The 19,543-nt window shown below is 36.9% G+C and overlaps 1 protein-coding gene across 6 annotated transcripts in view; it reads right to left on the reverse strand.

Annotated features, from left to right (window-relative positions):
• The window catches only part of GRIP1 (glutamate receptor interacting protein 1), a 718,721-nt gene that overhangs the window by 132,424 nt on the left and 566,754 nt on the right, over positions 1–19,543 (reverse strand). For all 6 annotated transcript variants that reach the window (XM_043446768.1, XM_043446765.1, XM_043446770.1 and 3 more), the window contains exons 6-7: positions 13,022–13,097; positions 10,528–10,673 (exon numbers count right to left, since the gene is read on the reverse strand). In XM_043446768.1, the coding sequence (XP_043302703.1) occupies positions 10,528–10,673; positions 13,022–13,097 (222 nt within the window). The remainder of the gene's footprint in view (positions 1–10,527; positions 10,674–13,021; positions 13,098–19,543) is intronic.

The following is a 19,543-nucleotide window of genomic DNA, read 5'->3' on the forward strand; positions in this document are numbered from 1 at the left end:
GAGACTGAGAAAGCTTACATAAAAACAATAACAACAGGACTTCCCTGATGGTACAGGGGATAAGGATTCACTTGCCAAAGCAAGGGACACGAGTTTGATCCCTGGTCTGGGAGATTTCACACGCTGTGGAGCAACTAAGCCTGTGCGCCAGTTACTGAGTCTGAGCTGTAGAGCCCACGAGTCACATTTTCTGAAGCCTGGGCTCTGAAGCAAGAGAACCCACCTCAAAGAAGAGTAGCCGCCACTTGTAGCAACTAAAGAAAATGTGTGCGCAGTAACGTAGACCCAGTGTAACAGTAAATAAATAAATAAAACAATGATAAAGACAATGATATTAGAAGCACGTTTTAAAATTTCTATGTGTTCTAGGAATGTGCCAAGTACTCTGAATGTCTTGACAACTTTAAACACCACCGTAACCATGAGAAGAAGCCACCAAGACTAATCCCAACTTAACTGATGGGAAAACTGAGACTTAGAAAGGTCATACATCTAGGAGGCTGACAGCCAGACTCAAGTGTGGGTCCTTTAACCACCATATTATAATGTGTCTGGGTAGGATGAAAGTCATGAGGAAACACACATTCGTGGTAAAACACTGCTCACAAATTATCCAGTGTCCAAGGAGGCTGAAACATGTGGATTTCCAGGGATACAACAAAAAACAAAACTAGAATGGTCGGTCTGGAAAAGCTTGGGTAGAGTCTTAGTGTCAGAATAAAGACTGAATTTTATTTTATAGGATGGGGAGATGTCCACACAGAGACGGTGGAGTTAATTGCAGGAATAGATGACAATGCTGTAAGAGAGTATTTTTAAAGACAAGAAAAGTAAAGAGGTTGAGGGGAACATTTTGCCATGGTCCCCTGCAATTTATTTGTTTTAAAATAAAGTAATTCTTTAGGATGTGTGGTCTGTTCAGTAGTTAATTATTAGGTGTTTCTTGTGAATTACTCCATTAGATTTCATAGTAATTTCAAGTGAGACTAATGCCAGGATATGGTGCTCCCACTGAGATGAGGTAGAAGCCTACTGGCTTTTCCTTCTTTTTTCCCTTCCTATTCCTTTCTTATTTTGCTGCTACCAACACATCTTCTGGTGATGAGAACTAGATGCTACAGAAAGAGGATGCTGGGTATTGGTATTTTCTCAAGGAAACTTATATTAAGAGTTTGACCTCAATCTGCTTCTGAGAATGCATAGTATAGAAATTCTTCAATCACCTTAAAGTGAGCCAGAGGGTCCTTACCAAAATGCTCTGATCTTCTACCAAAATGCTCTGATCTTCTGACTTCATGAAGACAGATCAAGGAGGTTTCTACCATAATGCAGTGGTTAAGAAGCCTGTCATTTAAGACCCACGGGGCAGAAGGACTTAATAGTGAGTGTTATTACATGAGCAACCACACCATGTTGAGTGATAGGACTAGGGCATCTGCTAGCCATTTTCAGTGTCAAAACTACAGAGACCACTAGTAAAATACAAGTGACTTATTCCTTTGATATTATGACTGTTGGGGTCAACTTGACACTTTAGTACTACTGTGTGTTATGTGTTAGTCGCTCAGTTGTGCCCGACTCTTTGTGACCCCATGGACTGTAGCCCACCAGGCTCCTCTGTCCGTGAGATTTTCCAGGCAAGCATACTGGAGTGGGTTACCATTTCTTTCTCCAGGGGATCTTCCCAACCCAGGGATCGAACGTGGGTCTCCTGCACTGCAGGCAGATTCTTTACCGACTGAGCTACAAGGGAAGCCCTGCTAATACCTACTGGTATACCACAAATAGCTCTAAAACCGTAGTAACTCAAATAATAATTCTACTATGAACCAGGCACCGAACAAAGATAACCAAAATATGGAGGAAAAAGGTAGAAGAGTTTCATGCTTAAAAAGGAAATTGATGGTCTCTGTTTCTTTGGATGTTATATCCTATAGTTGTAGGCTATAATAGTTAATGGAAGATCTGAAGAAGGGTAATTTTCCCCAGTGAAAGACTGATTTTTTTCTCTTAGAAGTTATAACAACATATTGAGTATAGTTCACTGTACTATATAGTAGGTCCTTGTTGGTTATCTATTTTGTATATAGTAGTGTGTATATGTGAATCCCAAAGAAACCCCATATATAGGCTTCCCAAGTGGAACTAATGGTAAAGAACCCATCTGCCAGTGTGGGAGACATAAGAGATGCAGGTTTGATCCCTGGTTCAGGAAGATTCCCTGGAGGAGGGCATGGCAACCCACTCCAGCATTCTTGCCTGTAGAATCCCATGGACAGAGGAGCCTGGCAGCCTACAGTCCATAAGGCTGCAGTGAGTTGGACAAGACTGAAGCGACTTAACTCTTATGCATATATACACATGTGTATGTGTGTGTGTGTGTGTGTGTGTGTGTATTATATATAACAGAATATAGTTATATGGATATATATAAACCATATATAAAAAAGTTTCAATTTTATACCTGAAACTAACACAACACTGTAAATCAACCATACTTCAATAAAATTTCTTTTAAAAAAAGGTTGCTTAAGTTCATTTTACAAAGAGGAATATACAGTTAGCATCCAACCACAGGGAAAAGTAATCTTGACTAGTACTTTGGTAGTACTCTAAAAAGATGGCCTAGAACTGCCCTACAGTCAGTTGAAGTGCTTGTCTGCTCTATCCTGAAAAGGAAATGTAATTCTAGTCTACCTAATACATGTACATGACTTCAAAGAAACTTACCATGCGATGAGAGATTTCCCCTGATGGGGTTCAGTCAGTTTTTCATCTTTTAAAATACACTAAATTAAAGGGCTAATTTTCCCCCTTCAGGGATGTGTTTAATCTTAAAAGTATAATATGCAATCTGAAAGTGAGGGAATTTTAACCAACTTTTCATTAACTTATTAAATGTCTCAGAATGCCAGTATCAAGATCCTTGCAGATAATGACTTCACAGCAGCATATTGGCCTTATGCCTACTCTGGGAATGATGGAAAATAATCTCTGGGAAATTTGTAACTGTCAGTAGGACTGCTATGTTTGACATGATTAACAAAGGAAATGACCAACTTTCCTTTTAGAATAGTGGTTTAAGTTGTAATCATTTTGTGTGCTAAATTGCTTCAGTTGGGTCCGACTCTTTGTGACCCTATGCACCGTAGCCCACCAGGCTCCTCTGTCCATGGGATTCTCCAAGAATTCTCCAGGTAAGGATATTGGAGTGGGTTGCCATTCCCTTCTCCAGATCTTCCCAACCCAGGGATTGAATCTACGTCTCTAACGTCTCCTGCATTGACAGGTGGGTTCTTTATCACTAGTGCCACCTGTGAAGTGAAGTGAAGTGAACTGAAGTGATGTGGCTCAGTCATGTCCGATTCTTTGCGACCCCATGGACTGTAGCCTACCAGGCTCCTCCGTCCATGGAATTTTCCAGACAAGAGCACTGGAGTGTGTTGCCATTTCCTTCTCCAGGTGATCTTCCCAATCCAGGGATAGAACCTGGGTCTCCTGCATTGCAGGCAGATGCTATACTGTCTGAGCCATGAGGGAAGCCAATTTAATTCAGTTTAAACAAGAGTTAAATGCTATTTTAAACTATTTTTATTTATAATATTTTATTTTGATTACATCAATAAAAAAAGGTTAACTTCTGAAATCTTTTAAGAGACACTAGTAAATTCAAAGAGTCACAGGATATTGGAGCTGAAAAGACCTTTGAAATGATGTAGTCTAAGTCCCCTCATTTTACAAATGGCCCAAAAGACTGAAAAGACCCTTCTGATTCTATCACATGGATATCATCTAAAATAGTGTTAAATGGGCCCTTAAGGAAAAGATAAATATTAACTTACTATTCCGTGTCACTCCCGCTCTGATACCACTATTTATCCCCTTTATACCAAATGAAATACTAAACTTCTAGAAGTAGCTCCTGAATGATATTCCAAAGTATTCTATTCTTACGTTAGTGTTACTCAGGTATTGCCAGTGAGTACCTCTTACAATCAAATCAGATAATCTAAATTGTTTCAAAAGAAGCCCAATATCTAAGAAATTACCATATGATTCCTGTTACAGACAGTTCAAAAATTAGGAGAATACATTTAAGGTTTAGGAAGTCAAGACAGGAGTCAAACTGGCAGAAAAGATGTGGTAGCAATTGAGAGGCGGCGCAGTGTGGATTCTGGTGATGATGGTTGCTGTTTTCTATTTCTTGACCTGGTTGGAAAATATGTAAGTGAAAATTCAGCAAGTTGTACAAGTAAAATCTTAGCACTTTTCTATTTGTGTATTACTATACTATGAAAGTAAATTAAAAACAAATCTATTCATTTAAAATAAAAAATCTAGCTTTTAAAGCTTAGGGTAAATTTCTCCTTACCTACTTCTTCTATTTCCCAAATAGGACAAGTGGCTCTGAATTCAAATACGTAAAAGTGAGTGAGGTGAGTAGGAATAAGAGGATTCTGCAAAAATTCATTTTTTAGATAAAAATAGAGAAAGTATAAGAAAACCTACTTTTAATCATAGAAAAGTAACATTCTTAATAAACTGCTGCTGCCATTTAAAAATTAGACTTCTTTCATATAGGAAACTCCCTGGGCTTCTGTTTATGATATTTTCTATGAATAGGAGAAGGTTATGTTGGGGACTCAACAAGGAAGCATGTGAATCATAAATACTTTTAAGGCCCTTGAAAAATTCAGTTTCTAGTAAATTGAGATCATCTGGAAGAAACTGATTTGCCCCTAGAAAATACAAATAGTGGTCAATTTACTCTTCGTACTTATGACTGAGAAGTGACTACTGGAAGTTATATATCTTGATCTTCATATTCTGGAAAAATGAAATGCAAAGCACAGCCAAGATTCAGTGTGGTAGCACCAATAAACCTATATAACTTTTTGGTTGCAACAAAAGTAATCATCTCTTCTGAAGACTCATAACATTCAAATCCATCCCTGATGAAACAATCCCTTGAAAATCATTAATACTATTTTATGTTTGCTTAGGAATGAATGTAAGTAAGGACTAGCTGTCCAGTTGGGCAAAGATGTAATACAGTTGGGTATTTCTAAGAAAAGAGTAACATCTTTCTCAGTATTCTTGGTTCTGTGTGCTGATTTAGTCCAAGGAAATAGAAGGAAAAATCTGAAGCCAAGCAGAGAAATAGTCAAGAGTCATGATTTACAGGAACTCAGAAAAACACCACAGGTAGGTTAAGGGGTTTTATGACTTAAAGATTCATAATGTCATTTGGAAAGGTAAGATGATATCATGATGTAACTTCATTTTAAACCTACAAGATAAACATTGATATTTTGCTTTATTTTATACACACTCACTTAATGATGATTAGTTGTAAGAACAGATAAACTAAACTCTTACTTCCTCCTAGACCTTGTCTTACCAGTCTTATCACAATAAATTTTCTTGAAAAATTTTATCACCAACTAAATTCAACTTTAGTTGACAAAAGTGACAGTTTCAACAGCTTTCCCAAATATCCTACTGAATATGCTAAAATTTTTGAGCTGAGATTTACTAAAAAATATATCTGATTAATGTCAATGAGTCAGAGGGATGATATACCAATATCTCTGCACACACATACATGCACATGTTTCCTGCAAAATAATTTGTGTATTTTTAGTAGCATATAAATAAATATAATCAATATTTATATTTATGATTATAGACATACACCTGCTTCCTGAGTTATAATGTGACATCACTTTAATAGTATATAAATAAATGAAAGTGTTAAAAGTAAAATCAAAGCATCAAGAATGTTCTGAGTGGCAAATGAAAGGCTGCTTCACATCATGGTTCATCCAGGAAACATACATTCAGTTTACCATGGGATCCCACCACATACCCATCAGAACAGTCACCATAAAACAGACTGAGAATACCATGTGTTGGTGAGGATGTGAAATTAATGAAAATTTTCATATGCTGTTAGTCGGAATAAAGAATAACATCTGACTGTGTCTTTGAATGGGCATCTATTACTTTCATCAACTCAACATTATCTGCTTTGGGGAAGTGCCGTTTTTTTGACTCATCCTGTTCAACATACATTCCATCCTCCCCTACCAAACAGCAGTTCAGTTGCTCAGTCATGTCCGACTCTTTGAGACCCCATGGACTGCAGCACACCAGGCCTCCCAATTTTTTTTCAAGTATCCTAAAAATACTAGAATTTTTTCTCAAAAACAAAAAATGAGAGTGGTAAACTATTCTTAATGGTACTTTGACTTCCAGATAGTTTGAAAGAAATACAATTGGACCTCTCAGAGTAAGTAGCAGGCTACATTGTATAAGCCACACATTTTACTCCTTTTAAGGAGAAAGAATGACAAAAGCTGCAAAAACAAACAACAGCAACAAAAAAACGTGTAGCAAAAATAGGGGAAACTTTTTGTTTTTATAAAAGGAAAGGTTGGTCAGTATTTGACGAACAGCCATTCTAACTGAAAGTATCTCATATTCTGATTTTCTAAGGGGCCATTCTTACTTCTTTCCACAAATTGTCATTCTTAATTATCTGACCATATCTACGCCTAATGCCATCTTAACATAATTAGTGAAACAGAAATAGAAAACGAAAGAAAGAAAAAATAGAGAAAAAGGAGAATAACAGTAGAGAAATATCAGAAAAAATTTAAGTAAGACAATTAGAATAGTGAAAAGTATTGACAGGTGAAAAACAGCAGAATGTAAGAAAAGAAAGGGGAGGCTAGAAAGGGAAGGAGGAAGAAAGGGAGCTAGAGAATGAGGAACAGAATGAGAAAAGGATGAGGGAGAGAAAGTCGGCAGGTGCAAGAGAGGTGAACAGAAAAGAGAAAAAGGAATTTAAAAAGAAATTTAAAAACTGAAAATCAAAGTTTGCTCACCTGCTATATAAAGTCAGCAAAACTTAGAAGAATAATATAATAAAAGTACTGTATGAATAAATAATTTTCTTCTCAAAAATGTCTTTTTGTGAAAATAAGAACTCTTATGCTAAGACTTTCAATTCAAAAGTCCTATGTTGAAATCTGTTATGAAATTAGATATAATCAGACTGGCCAGCCCAGATGTGGAGTCCAGTTATATTTAACAACTTAGGGTATGATTTTAAAAATTAGTGGACATGTGATGGAGTCTTTATTAAATAATTCAGGGATATTAGGTAACTTTAGAAAAAATGAATATTTAAATTCTAAGCAAAATACTATATCTAAGTTTAAAAAAAAGAAACTTGCATATGTCAGAAAGGGCATATAAACAACTAAAAAAATTTTTTACAAAACACTGATAAGAACCAGTATCCTTAATATATACATAGCTACACAAACCAATTAAAAAAACCAAAAACTCCAATAGGAAAAAGAAAACTAACAATACCTCCAATAGAAAAAAGGAATACAGAACATAAACAGACAATGCAAAACAAAAATGGCTAGTGTTCATGTGAAAAAACATCTACTTGCACTAGAAAATTTTTAAAAAGTAAATTAAAATATGAATGCAGCTTTTTACTTAAATTAAAAAAATTAAAAACATAGTATTCAAAGTTGTATCTGGAAAAAAAACAACAAAGTTGTATCTGGTGCTCTGATGAGATAGGTACATTTAAAACACTGTTGGCAGTAATATAAAATGGTATAATCTTTATAGAAGACAACCAGAATTATGTATCAAATATTTTAAAAAGAAATATGCCCTTTGACTTCAATGAAGTCAGAAATACAAAGATTTGGGTAAAAGAATATTAATTCCAGTTATTTATAATAGCATTCTGTTGGGAAATGGTTATGTAAATAAAGTCTTTATTTTGGGGTATGGTATAAAGTAAGAAATTAATTGAATTTTTTCCCATGCGGCTAACTAACTGACCCAGTATCACTGACTGACTAGCTCAGTCGTTCCCCACTAATGTAAGGCTATACTTCTGTAGTGGTCTATGGCATTGGACTCTCTTCCATTGGTTTATTTATTACCCCATGTAAATATTACACAGACTTAATGGCACAATTTTAGAATGAGTCTTGATGTTGGATGCAACAAGTTTCTCTACTTTTATATTGTTTCAAAAACATTTTGGCTGTTTCTCCCCTCTCCACTTTTCCTAATCCATACACATTTTAGAAATAGCTCTTAAAAGTCCTCCGAAGATCCTTCTGAGATTTTGAACAGAATTTATGGATGCATTTGAGAGAAATTATATATTTTAGATATTAAAACTTCCCACTCAAGATTATGACACAGGTCCTTATTAAGTCTTGTTTTACATATATGAATATCTGTATCCATATCAACGTTTATATCTAATGGGAACATTCAACTTTTGCTGCGTTAATTTATATGCTAAGTCACCTCAATTGTGTTCGACTCTTTGCAACCCTGTGAACTGCAGCCCGCCAGGCTCCTCTGTCCACAGGATTCTCCAGGCACGAATACTGGAGTGGGTTGCCATGCCCACCTCCAGGGGGTCTTCCTGACCCAGGGATTGAACTCAAATTTCTTGTGTCTCCTGCCTCCGCAGGAAGGTTCTTTACCACTAGTACCACCTGGGAAGTGAGGGGTATGAATCTAAAAATCTGTCACACAGAATGAAGTAAGTCAGGAAGAAAAAAACAAATGTTGCATGTTACATTTATACGGAATTTAGGAAATGGTACTGATCAGCCTATTTGCATGGCAGGAATAGAGACACAGATGTAGAGAAAGGACTTGTGGACACAACAGGGGACGGAGAAGGGGGGCCAGGTTGAGAGAATGGCACGGAAACGCATACACAACCAAATGTTAAACAGATAGCTGGTGGGAAACCGACGTGTAACCCAGGGAGCCCAGCGTGGTGCCCTGTGATGACCCAGAAGGCGTGGGATGGGGCTGGCGTGGGAGGAAGGCTCGAGGGGGAGGGGATAGATGCACAGTGACAGCTGAATCACACTGCTGTCGAGCAGCTAACAACACGACATTGGAAAGCCATGATCCTCCAGGTGAAAATGAATGTTCAAAACAGGAGGATAACTGCTTTACAACGTTGAGCTAGTGTCTGCTGGGATCACCCTTTCTGAGTGTGTGTTTGGCGTGTACCTGTTTACTATCTCTCCTCCTCGTCAATTTCAAGCTTCATAAAGGCAGAAACCAGGTCTGTTCTGTTTATGTCTATAGTCTTTGTACTTGTCACTTAGCTTAAATATTAAAAAAAGAAAAATTTGTAGACTGAATGAGTTAAACATGTCAAACATTTGCTTCAATTTTTAACATTCATAATTCATTGGATCATCACTTAAAATGTATCTTATTTGTATAATTTTATTTTATCTTCTTCACTGCCTTTCAAAATAGGCATTGATAGTCTCCATTTGACAAAGGAGGTGACAAGGCACAGGGAAATAAGTTAACATGCTTAAACTAATAGCCAGAAATCAGTAGAATTGAAAACAGAACCCAAACTGTCTAACTCAAAAGACATATAAAAATAAAAAGAGGAAGAAAGAGAAAGCAAAGGAAAGGAAGAACAGAGGGAGGAGAGCTCCTTCATCCCTGGTCTTTCCATCTCAAGAGCACATCATACCACTTACTCTAAGATCTCCTTAACTCTCAACTTTACAGCTGTTAGGAAGCCTCATACCTCATACATTTCAGGCCAGTAGACAGACTGAGAACACTTTCAAGCAACATTCTTCTACATGAATCATACAGAGTGGGAAATAAAGGAGTTTGCAGTTACAGAGTAAGTCTCTTTTGCTCAGCTACATTTTACCAACATAGATCTAGCTAATTAAGTCAGGCATACAATCAAGTCTGAAAATTTTAAAAAGTATTTACAGCATGATTTAAGTTTCAATTTCAGGTTCCAATTCATTATTTCATAATTTCTCTGCCTTAGTCAACATTACACAAAACTTTGACACTCTCTTCCCACTGAAAAAGCATGTGAGAATAACTTTGCAGTTTTACTATAGTTGAGAGGGTAGAAATAGAATTACTTTTTACTGGAATCATTATTTCAGGAAAGGATACTGTACTCAACTTCTCATTTTAGTCAAGGATACGATACGTCCCCTTTCTTTTCTTTGTCCCTAAGTCTGATGATAAAATGGTAATTTCCATTAATTCTGATTAGCTGGCTTCACATAGCGAAGTTACAAGAAGGAAAGGAACCTCTTACTGTCTCTAGTCTCCATGTAGTAAAACAAAAGTACCAACTCCTAAGTTATTAATACTGTTTTTGTGAACTGGAGGGAGAAAATACTTTCCTGCCAAAGGGTAATCGATGTATAAGAGCTGATTGCTAGGTGAAACATGCTGACAGAATGAGATGTTTTTATAGATTCTATCGACACGAGAACTCTAAATTGCTGAGAAGGGACCCTCACCTTTTCCTGAACTCAAACAGAGGACTACTATAGCACTGATGAAATTCTGTCTGCTACAGGAGGACATAACAGTTCATTCTTAATCCAAAGGGGCTTATCAGCAATGGACAGCGACATGATGTCGACTTCCAGATCCCAACCTCAGTTTCCGACATACCCATGACCGAGACATCATATTCGATCAGCAGCGTCGCTTCTTGCCCACACTGTTTGAGAATACTCATGGCCTCAGCATGCGTGGTTCCAAGAAGTCGAATTCCGTCCACACTGAGTAACCTATCCCCAGGTTTGATTGTGCCCTCTCTGAAGGGAGAATAAAGAAACAGTCATTACTTTAGCATTGTGGGGCTTAACATTAATAGTCACTTAGCCAAAGTGGCTCTTTCATACACAGTCTACCGTCCACTCCATTTGCATTTCCTTCTAAGCATCACGTGTGACATTAATAGAAGGAACCCTGAACAGAAAATTGCTGCAATATGAAAATCAGTAATAAGAAAATAACAACACAGTAGCAAATAACCAAGTCACCCACGATGAACTCTTGGGGTGCAAGAGTAATAAAGGCACATTATCTCTTTTCTAGGTTTTTTTTTTCTTGTGCCCAAATGTCTAAAATTGATTTATTAAAGCCCAGGAAATAGCACTCACCTATTTTCCCAAAGCTTGGTGAGCAGAAAAGCCTGCTGATTCCATTCAATTTATCACCAGTGAACCCAAGCTGGAGAGAGAACGCTGGTGAAAAATTTCCCTAGTCTCTACATTTTCCTACTGATTTATAAGGCCATTTGATGATCATTAAATTGATTCAGTCTCATATTCCCTGGAAAAGGCAGGCAAATACTTTTCTCCCTTCTGTAGACACAGACACTCAAGGCAGTGGGAGAAGATGCCTCAGCACACTACTGACATCACTAAAGTGCAGCCAGAGAGGCTTCCAGATAATAGCCCTCCGGTGAGGGAGAGTCAACAAAGAAGAGAAAATCAAATGCGGGGATTACAAGCTTAGGCTTTGGGAAGAATAAAAATGATGTCTTAGACATCTTTCACCAAGACAACTCTCCATGTAATTTAACTCTAAAATTTCATCTTAAAATTTTTGGTTTCCTTTGTATGTGTTAGTTGCTCAACCACGTCCGACTCTATACGACTCCATGGACAGGAGCCTGCCAGGCTCCTCTGTCCATGGAATTCTCCGGGCAAGAACGCTGGAGTGGGCTGCCATTTCCTTCTCCAGGGGATCTTTCCGACCCAGGGATCAAACTTGGGTCTCCTGCATTGCAGGCAGACCGTTGGAGCCACCAGGGTTTCCCTTAGTTTTACATTAATTTGGTAAAATGTTCACAAGCTAGGAGGCTGCTCTTGACATTTCTGCCAACCCCAACTCACAATATTAATAACAAATGGAAATATTCTTATTTGCCTCAGGAAGAATAATTCACAAAAAAAGCATGAGAAGAAAACAACAAGAACAACAACAACAAAATTTCCCTGGGAATTTTGACTTTGTATTATCCTCCACAAAGGCAAATAACTTTAGCATAGGGGAGAACCCAAGTGTCTTCATATATTCTCATTTTATATTAAACTTCAAGTTTTTAAAAAAAGTGAGCTAAGAGTATGAACTTTGAAGGAAAATAAATCTAAATTCCTATCCTGGCTGGCAAGTCATTTAAGCATATGGTTCCTCCGTTTAGTCATCTGTAGATGTGGATAAAAATACCTCATTTAGTGAATGGTTGTGAGGATAAAATAAGATAATGTCTGCTAAGTATTTAGCACAGTTCTTGGCCCATGGTAATCACTCAACAAGCAGTATTTACTATTATTATTGCTCTATCTAGTGCTTATGAAAGGTTTAAAAAAATCCATTCTAGGCTGAAACATTTTGTGCCAAGTTGGGGGTAATCAGTGCATTTTCCTCTTCTCCTCTCCTATCCAGTGGCAGGAGTTGTATTCCCTCCCATTGTGGAGCAGACTTTTGCTGTGGGAAGTTAATACAAAGACAAGTATCTCTTGAGACGTCTAAGCTGTGTGTTCATCTGGGACTTCCCCATTTAAAAGGTTTATGTAGGAAATCTTCAAATTAGCAAGGAAGAAACACTAACACCAACAATATTCCTTCCCTTTTACTAAAAATCACTTCTATTCTGACATTCATAGTCATCATCAAGGCATAATAATCATGACAAGGATGTCTGCAATATTTAGAGTCAGAACCTCATCATCTATCTTTCCAGGTTAGGAGATTAGCAATTGGAAAAGATACATCTCAAGGACCCGCTGTAAAAGGGCCAGATGCTTTTTATTAAATGCCTCCAGTATGACAGGCCCCTTGCAATGCACCATCAATCTCTAATCCTTAATAAAATGAAAAACCTTGAAAAGTAGGCGTTATCCTCTACATTTTACATTTGGAGGGAACTGAGTGGAGAACTGTTAAGTCACACGCCAAAAACATAGGGTGGTAAGCGTTGAATCTGGGGTCAAACTTACTTTCTTCTGATTCTTCAGCCTGAATGCTTTTGTTTTCACATTCCAACATATTTATTTAATATTTGTTACTATGAAATTTTTAATTCATCAACTTCTCTGCCAAAGTGCCCAGCTACATTTAGTCCATTTGGATAGTGACACAGAAAGAAGTTTACCTGTCAGCAGGCCCTCCTGGACGAACACAAGTTATCACAACTGGACGCGATTTATTTCTATCGTCATGTGCTCCCCCTAGCAAAGAAAAGGAATACAGCTTTAAAAAACACTCTTTATTGCTTCCATTAAAAAATTCACTTACAAAATGCCAGTGGAGAAACTGAAATACATTTCATTGTTGTGTGAAGGAACATATATGCTTTCTCTCTGACACATAATAAAAATCTTATTTATTTTATATAGAATATATTGTTGACGTCAACATTTCCTCACTTCTAAATAAATATGTGGCTCTAATCAGGGGTGAGCTATAAAATGCTTAACAGCTAGTAAAGAGCTGTTAAGTAATTACAATGATAGTAATTACATCAAGTAATTACAAATACTAGTCCAGTGAGAGCAGCTATTGGTTATGAACAAAGTGTAGGTGGGTATACCTGATGCCAACCAACCTGGGATATAATATAGGTGAATCTACAATGTGAACTGAAGCAAAAACTAAAGGAAAAGAAAAAACATCCCAATATTAAAAAAATTCAAATGGCCAAAGTGGCCTCCATTGAAAATGGGGTGTTCAAAATATTAGTGCATTCTAAAAGCACTACCTTTTTAGCACCCCCTACATTTAATGTGTGTTGATGTAACATTTTACATCCTTTTATTTTGTGTATCCCTTAACTAATCTTTGTAGTTATAGCTAATTTTACTACTTCTGTCTTTTAACCTTCATATTCACTTTGTAAGTGGTTGATCCACTACCTTTACCATATATTTGACTTTACCAGTGAGATTTTTTTCCTTCATATATTTTCTTATCTAGGGCCTTTATACTCATATATTTAGGGCCTTTTTCTAATTAGCTTACAGATGTTTCTTTAACATTTCTTGTAGGGCCTGTTTAGTGGTAATGAACTACTTTTGCTTTTGCTTATTTGGGAAACTCTCTCCTTCAATTCTGACAGTTAACCTTGCCAGATAGAGTATTCTTGGAAGTTTTTTCCTTTTAGCACCTTGAATATGTTACTTCCTTCAGGCCTGCAAATTTTCTGCTGAAAAATCAACTAATAGTCTTATGGGAGTTCCCTTGTATATAATGAGTGGTCTTTCTCTTTCTGTTGTTGAGATACTCTCTTTAACTTTTGACAGTTTACTTACAATGATCTTGGTGTGAATCTCTTTGGGTTCATCTTGTTTGAGATTCTCTATGCTTCCTGGACCTGGATGTCTGTTACCTTCCCCCAGTTAGAAAAATTTTTAGTGACCCTTTTCTTCGAATAATTTTTTTGTCCCTTTCTCTTTCTCTCTTCTCTTTCTGGACCCCCATGAAGTCAGTGCTAGTATGCTTTATGTTGTTCCACAAGTTCCTTAAGTTATCCTCATTTTTCAAAATTTCTTTTTCTATTCTGTTTGAGTGACTTCTACTACCTTGTCTTCCAGGTCACTCACCTGTTCTTCTGTTTCATCTCATTTGCTATTCAATCTCTCCAGTGTACTTTTCAGTTCACTTACTGTATTCTTCAGCTCTATGACTTCTGTTTGGTTCCTTACTACATGCTCTTTCTCTTTGTTGAAGTTCTCTCTGTGTCCTTCATTCTCTCCTGAGTTTGCTGAGCATCTTTATGACCATTACTTTGAACTCTTTATCAGGTGTATTACTTCTCTCCATTTCATTAGGTTTTTTTTTTTCCCCTGAAGTTTTACCTTGTTCTTTCGTTTACGACATTTTCTTCTGTTTCCTCATTTTGCTTGACTTTCTCTGTTTGTTTCTATTATTATGCAAAACAGCTATCTCAGCCCTGAAGGACAGTCTCTGTCTGGATATGGCCCTCTTATCCTTTTGGGGGAAGCAGGAATTCAGCTACTTCTCCAGTTCTTCTCAGAGTAAACTGTTTTATATGTAACTGTCTATTTGTTGTATTTGTGGGAGGAAGTGAGTTCAGGATTGTCTTACCCTGCCATCTTAAACCATCTTCTATCCATTTCCACTTTTTTCACTATTGTTTGTCTGACTTGATTTCCTCATACATCACCATCCTGGCCACCCATCTGGATGGTCTCTAGTTCGCCAGTATTTGATAAATATTAATGTTACCATTAAGAACTTCTTCTTTAATATTTGCCTGGTTGAACAGACTGACATTTCACATATTTGGTACAGGTAGAGAGGCTGACTTAAAAGAACCTAGCCTAAGAGAAAAATTAAAAGGCATTCATGGTTCCTGATGAAACCAAATGTTTCCTTTATGTTCATTTCTATTACAAGTGATTTATTCAGTCTGATTGATTGGTAAAAGCTCCATTTCAGTATTTTTTTTTAAATTCAGTTTGATGGCTTCTTTGAGCCCCCTGACTCAAAATAGGAAATTCATGACTTTCTCAGAAGAAAATTTTTAATGAAAATTATGACAATAAATTACAGCACATGCTTAACCATATTTATATAAATACCATCATGTAACTTCTTTTTTGCAAGGTAATTATAAAAAGATAGGTTTACTTTCCTTTGAAGGGTTTTGATTCAGAAAAAGATAAAGGCTGAAGGCAGCAAGAAACTTGTTCCACTATTTTGATTTGAAGGTTCAAATACAAGTATGTTAACAGTAGATACATGTCAAAATGTGAGAAAGGTAACTCTAAATTACTTGATATGTGACATTTTATCATTATTTGAAATAATGAGCCAAGTTTAATTTGTGGTTTACTTAGGTGCTAAATGTTTGGAGCTATAAAGCAAAATAAAGACCATTCAGAGCCCACTGGTATTTTAGATCTTGGCTGCTCATTAACATCAACCACCTGGCATGCTTTATTAAAAGTATCAATGCCAGGGACACGATGTAGACCAAATCTGAATTTGGGCTCCATATGTTAAATGAGTACACATAAGCTACATTTTTACAGTTGAAAATGACTAGAGAAATTGCCTCATCCAAAGTGAAAAGCAAATTAGTAGTAGAGTGATTTTTCCTGTTTTTTTAATTTATCACAAAATGTTATCTATTTAAAAATTTTTTTATTGGACTAGAATTGATTTGCAATGTTGTGTTAGTTTTTGCTGTCCATCAAACTGAATCAACTATACATATACATACCCACTCTTTTTTTATACTTTTCCCATATAGGTCATTTCAGAGTACTAAGTAGAGCTTCCTGCGCTACACAGTGAAAGTCAAAGTGTTCGTCACTCAGTTTTCGACTCTTTGTGACCCCGTGGACTGGAGCCCACCAGGCTCCTCTGTCCACAGAATTCAAGAATTCCATGGCAAGAATACTGGAGTGCGTTGCCATTTCCTTCTCCAGGGGATCCTCCCAACCCAGGGATTCTCCTGACCCAGGGATCAAACCCGGGTCTCCTGCATTGCAGGCAGATTCTTTACTTTCTAAGCCACCAGGAAAGCCCTACTGTGCTATACAGTAAATCCTTATTAGTTACCTATTTTACATATAGGTAACTAATACTTTGACATATAGGTAACAATACTTTGGCCACCTGATGCTCAGAGCCAACTCATTGGAAAAGACCCTGATGTAGGGAAAGATTGAGAGCAGGAAGAGAAGGGGACAACAGACGATGAGATAGTTGGATGGCAACACCAATTCGATGGACATGAGTTTGAGCAAGCTCTGGGAAATGGTGATGGATAGGGAAGCCTGGTGTGCTGCAGTCCATGGGGCTGCAAAGAGTCAGACATGACTGAGCAATTGAACAACATTTCCCATATAGTAGTGTGTATATATCAATCCCAATATCCCAACTTATCTCTCCTCCTTCCTTATCCCCTTGTAACCATAAGTTCGTTTTCTACATCTGTGACTCTATTTCTGTTTTGTAAATAAGTTCATTGATTTTCTTCCTGTTAATCTAAACCATCTTCTGCTTGGTGGCAAAGGAATTAACAGAAATTTAACTCTCCATGATCGAGACTGGAACATCATTTTTTATTTTATGGGTGCAAAGTTCTATTGTTTATGCAGTCAAGGTTTTTGAATCATGACATACAGCATGAGAAAGGTAATTCAATTCATCAGCTAAAGGCCTGGCTTACTGTTAAAAGATCCATCCTAAGTGAGTAAGAAGAAATTCTCTAGCACTAAATGAACATGCTTCATCTGCAATATCTTCCTCTCCTTCCTTCCTGAACTGGCCTGGTATTCCCCATTGATCTAAGTTAAGCTCATATCCCACCTATGCCATAACATCTTATGTGCCATGACAGCATTTATCCACAGTACTTTTTCATTCTGCAACTCTCTTTGCGATTAACCAATAACTCTTAAGGGATGGGTACTGGCCACCTTTTGAGCATGAAGACCCTCCAGATGGGCCTCAAATTGGTTTCAAATATAAGTTCTTTATTTATGCTCATTAAAAATTATGCAAAATTTGACAAATTTTTGTGTTCAACCAACATCCTAAGGAAGTTATTAAAACCTACAAAAACCTGGTACTCATAAACTAAAGGGCTTCCCTAGTGGCTCAGACAGTAAAGAATCTGCCTGCAATGTAGGAGAACCTAGGTTTGATACCTGGGTCAGGAAGATCGCTGGAGAAGAGAATGGCTATGCACTCCAGTATTCTTGCCTGGAGAATTCCATGGACAGAGGAGCCTGGTGGGCTACAGTCCATGGGGCCACAAAGAGCTGGACATGACTGGGTGACATAAACTAAAATTGGCTCATTATTACTAAGGTTTTATATCTAGTATAATACCAAGAAGTCTGATATCCACACAAATCTAGGCATCATTCATCCATTCTTTCATTTATTAAATGCCTACGATGTACTGTAGGTAGGTGTCTAGGCTCATATTTTAAAAACTCTTACTAAGCATGAACACACAGATATTTGAAATTTCTGCAAATGGTGGGAAGGACATCTGTTACCATCATACCATCAGTTGTCTTGAGGTGACTGCAGACTGAAATTGCTTCTATTCTTTTTAGTTCTTAAATGATAAATTACTGTTGGTTTAGCTCTTTCATTAGCAATTTGATTTGTTATTGATTAACCAGACAGCAACTAGTGATGAATATCTGCACCAGCAGTATTTTTTACCGCAGCATTTCAATAATTAGACTTATAAGCATGTGATTCAAGTGCACTTCTCTTTCATATTATGTTGAAAAACTAGATTTGAATATACCACCCTCCAAGCTAAAATTACTTGTACACTGACTTTTCATTACATTCATCTAATTTTTTACACAGAAATTTGAAAATGGTTAAGGTAAATGATCTTGGGGTTTGTGGCCCTACCTAATGTAGGACTGGGTCAGTAAAGCATAATAACTACTGGTCTAAATCACTTAGTGGGATCCTAGTTGCCTGTTTTCTCTAATACTCATTTGGGTATTATATCAACTTATGTCTTAAAATTCACTGAACTGTAATTCCCTGTGGATCAGGGTTCTGTCTCATGACTCCACAGTATTCTGCCCTATGCCGACATGGTGACATGTCCTTAATGAATGTTTGATTGATTGATTTGCTACATGACTGACACAGAATTGAACCTAATGCTTAAAGCTTAGGCATCTAAGGCAAGTTTGTATAATGAATACATCTCCTTCATTCCTTGAGGCTTGTCTATTTCTTAAGATGCTTAGTTAATTTTAATTAATGTCAAAAATGTTGACAGAATTTTGCTGCTGGTGAAGTACAAAATGCAATACGTAAAAACAAAAAAAAATCAGGAAATATTAAAAAAAATTCCTGATGCTTACCTAGTTTCCTATTGAACCTCATTGTCATACTAGAAATTCTGAGTTGTTAATGCACGTGTAGACTTTAAGGATGAAATTGCTAATAATAAAAGAAAACATTAAAAGCCAGCATTGTAGCTCAGAATTAATGGTCCTGTAGACAAACTGTGGACAAAATTTCACCTGAAATATTTATTATTAATATCATTCAAGAATAAGATGGACTGATGTACCAAAGTGCTCAAGGGATTAGATTATCTGCAGTTCCTTTCTAGGAAGCTACAATAACAGAATGCACTTTAGGAAAAAATAATTTAAACAAAGTTACTGAACCCTAGTGTATTCAATAAAATCAAGCAATATTCACAAACATTTTTGACTCAATGATAAATGGTATAGAAAAATATATAAGGGATGCAAAAGACATGTTGACAACTGGCAAAGCCGCAGGATAACTATGAATTGACAAGGTTTACAAACAATGACTTCTTACTGTGTATTAATGAACTGAAATAAATTAGCTAGATCATTTGGACTCCATTTAGATTCCCAATTATTGCTTTGTTTCTTTAAAGAAAAATGGATGCAAAATTACAAGGTAATGTGTGTGTGTGTATTAATCGCTCAGTTGTGTCCGAATCTTTGTGACTCAATGGACTGTAGCCCACCAGGCTCCTCTATCCATGGAATTCTCCAGGCAAGAACACTGGAGTGGGGTGCCATCTCTTTCTCCAAGGGATCTCTCTGACCCAGGGATCAAACCTGGGTCTCCTGCACTGCAGGCAGATTCTTTGCCATCTGAGCCACCAGGGAAGCCA

The sequence above is a fragment of the Cervus canadensis genome, chromosome 25 (assembly GCF_019320065.1).
Source record: "Cervus canadensis isolate Bull #8, Minnesota chromosome 25, ASM1932006v1, whole genome shotgun sequence".
Taxonomy (NCBI): domain Eukaryota; kingdom Metazoa; phylum Chordata; class Mammalia; order Artiodactyla; family Cervidae; genus Cervus; species Cervus canadensis.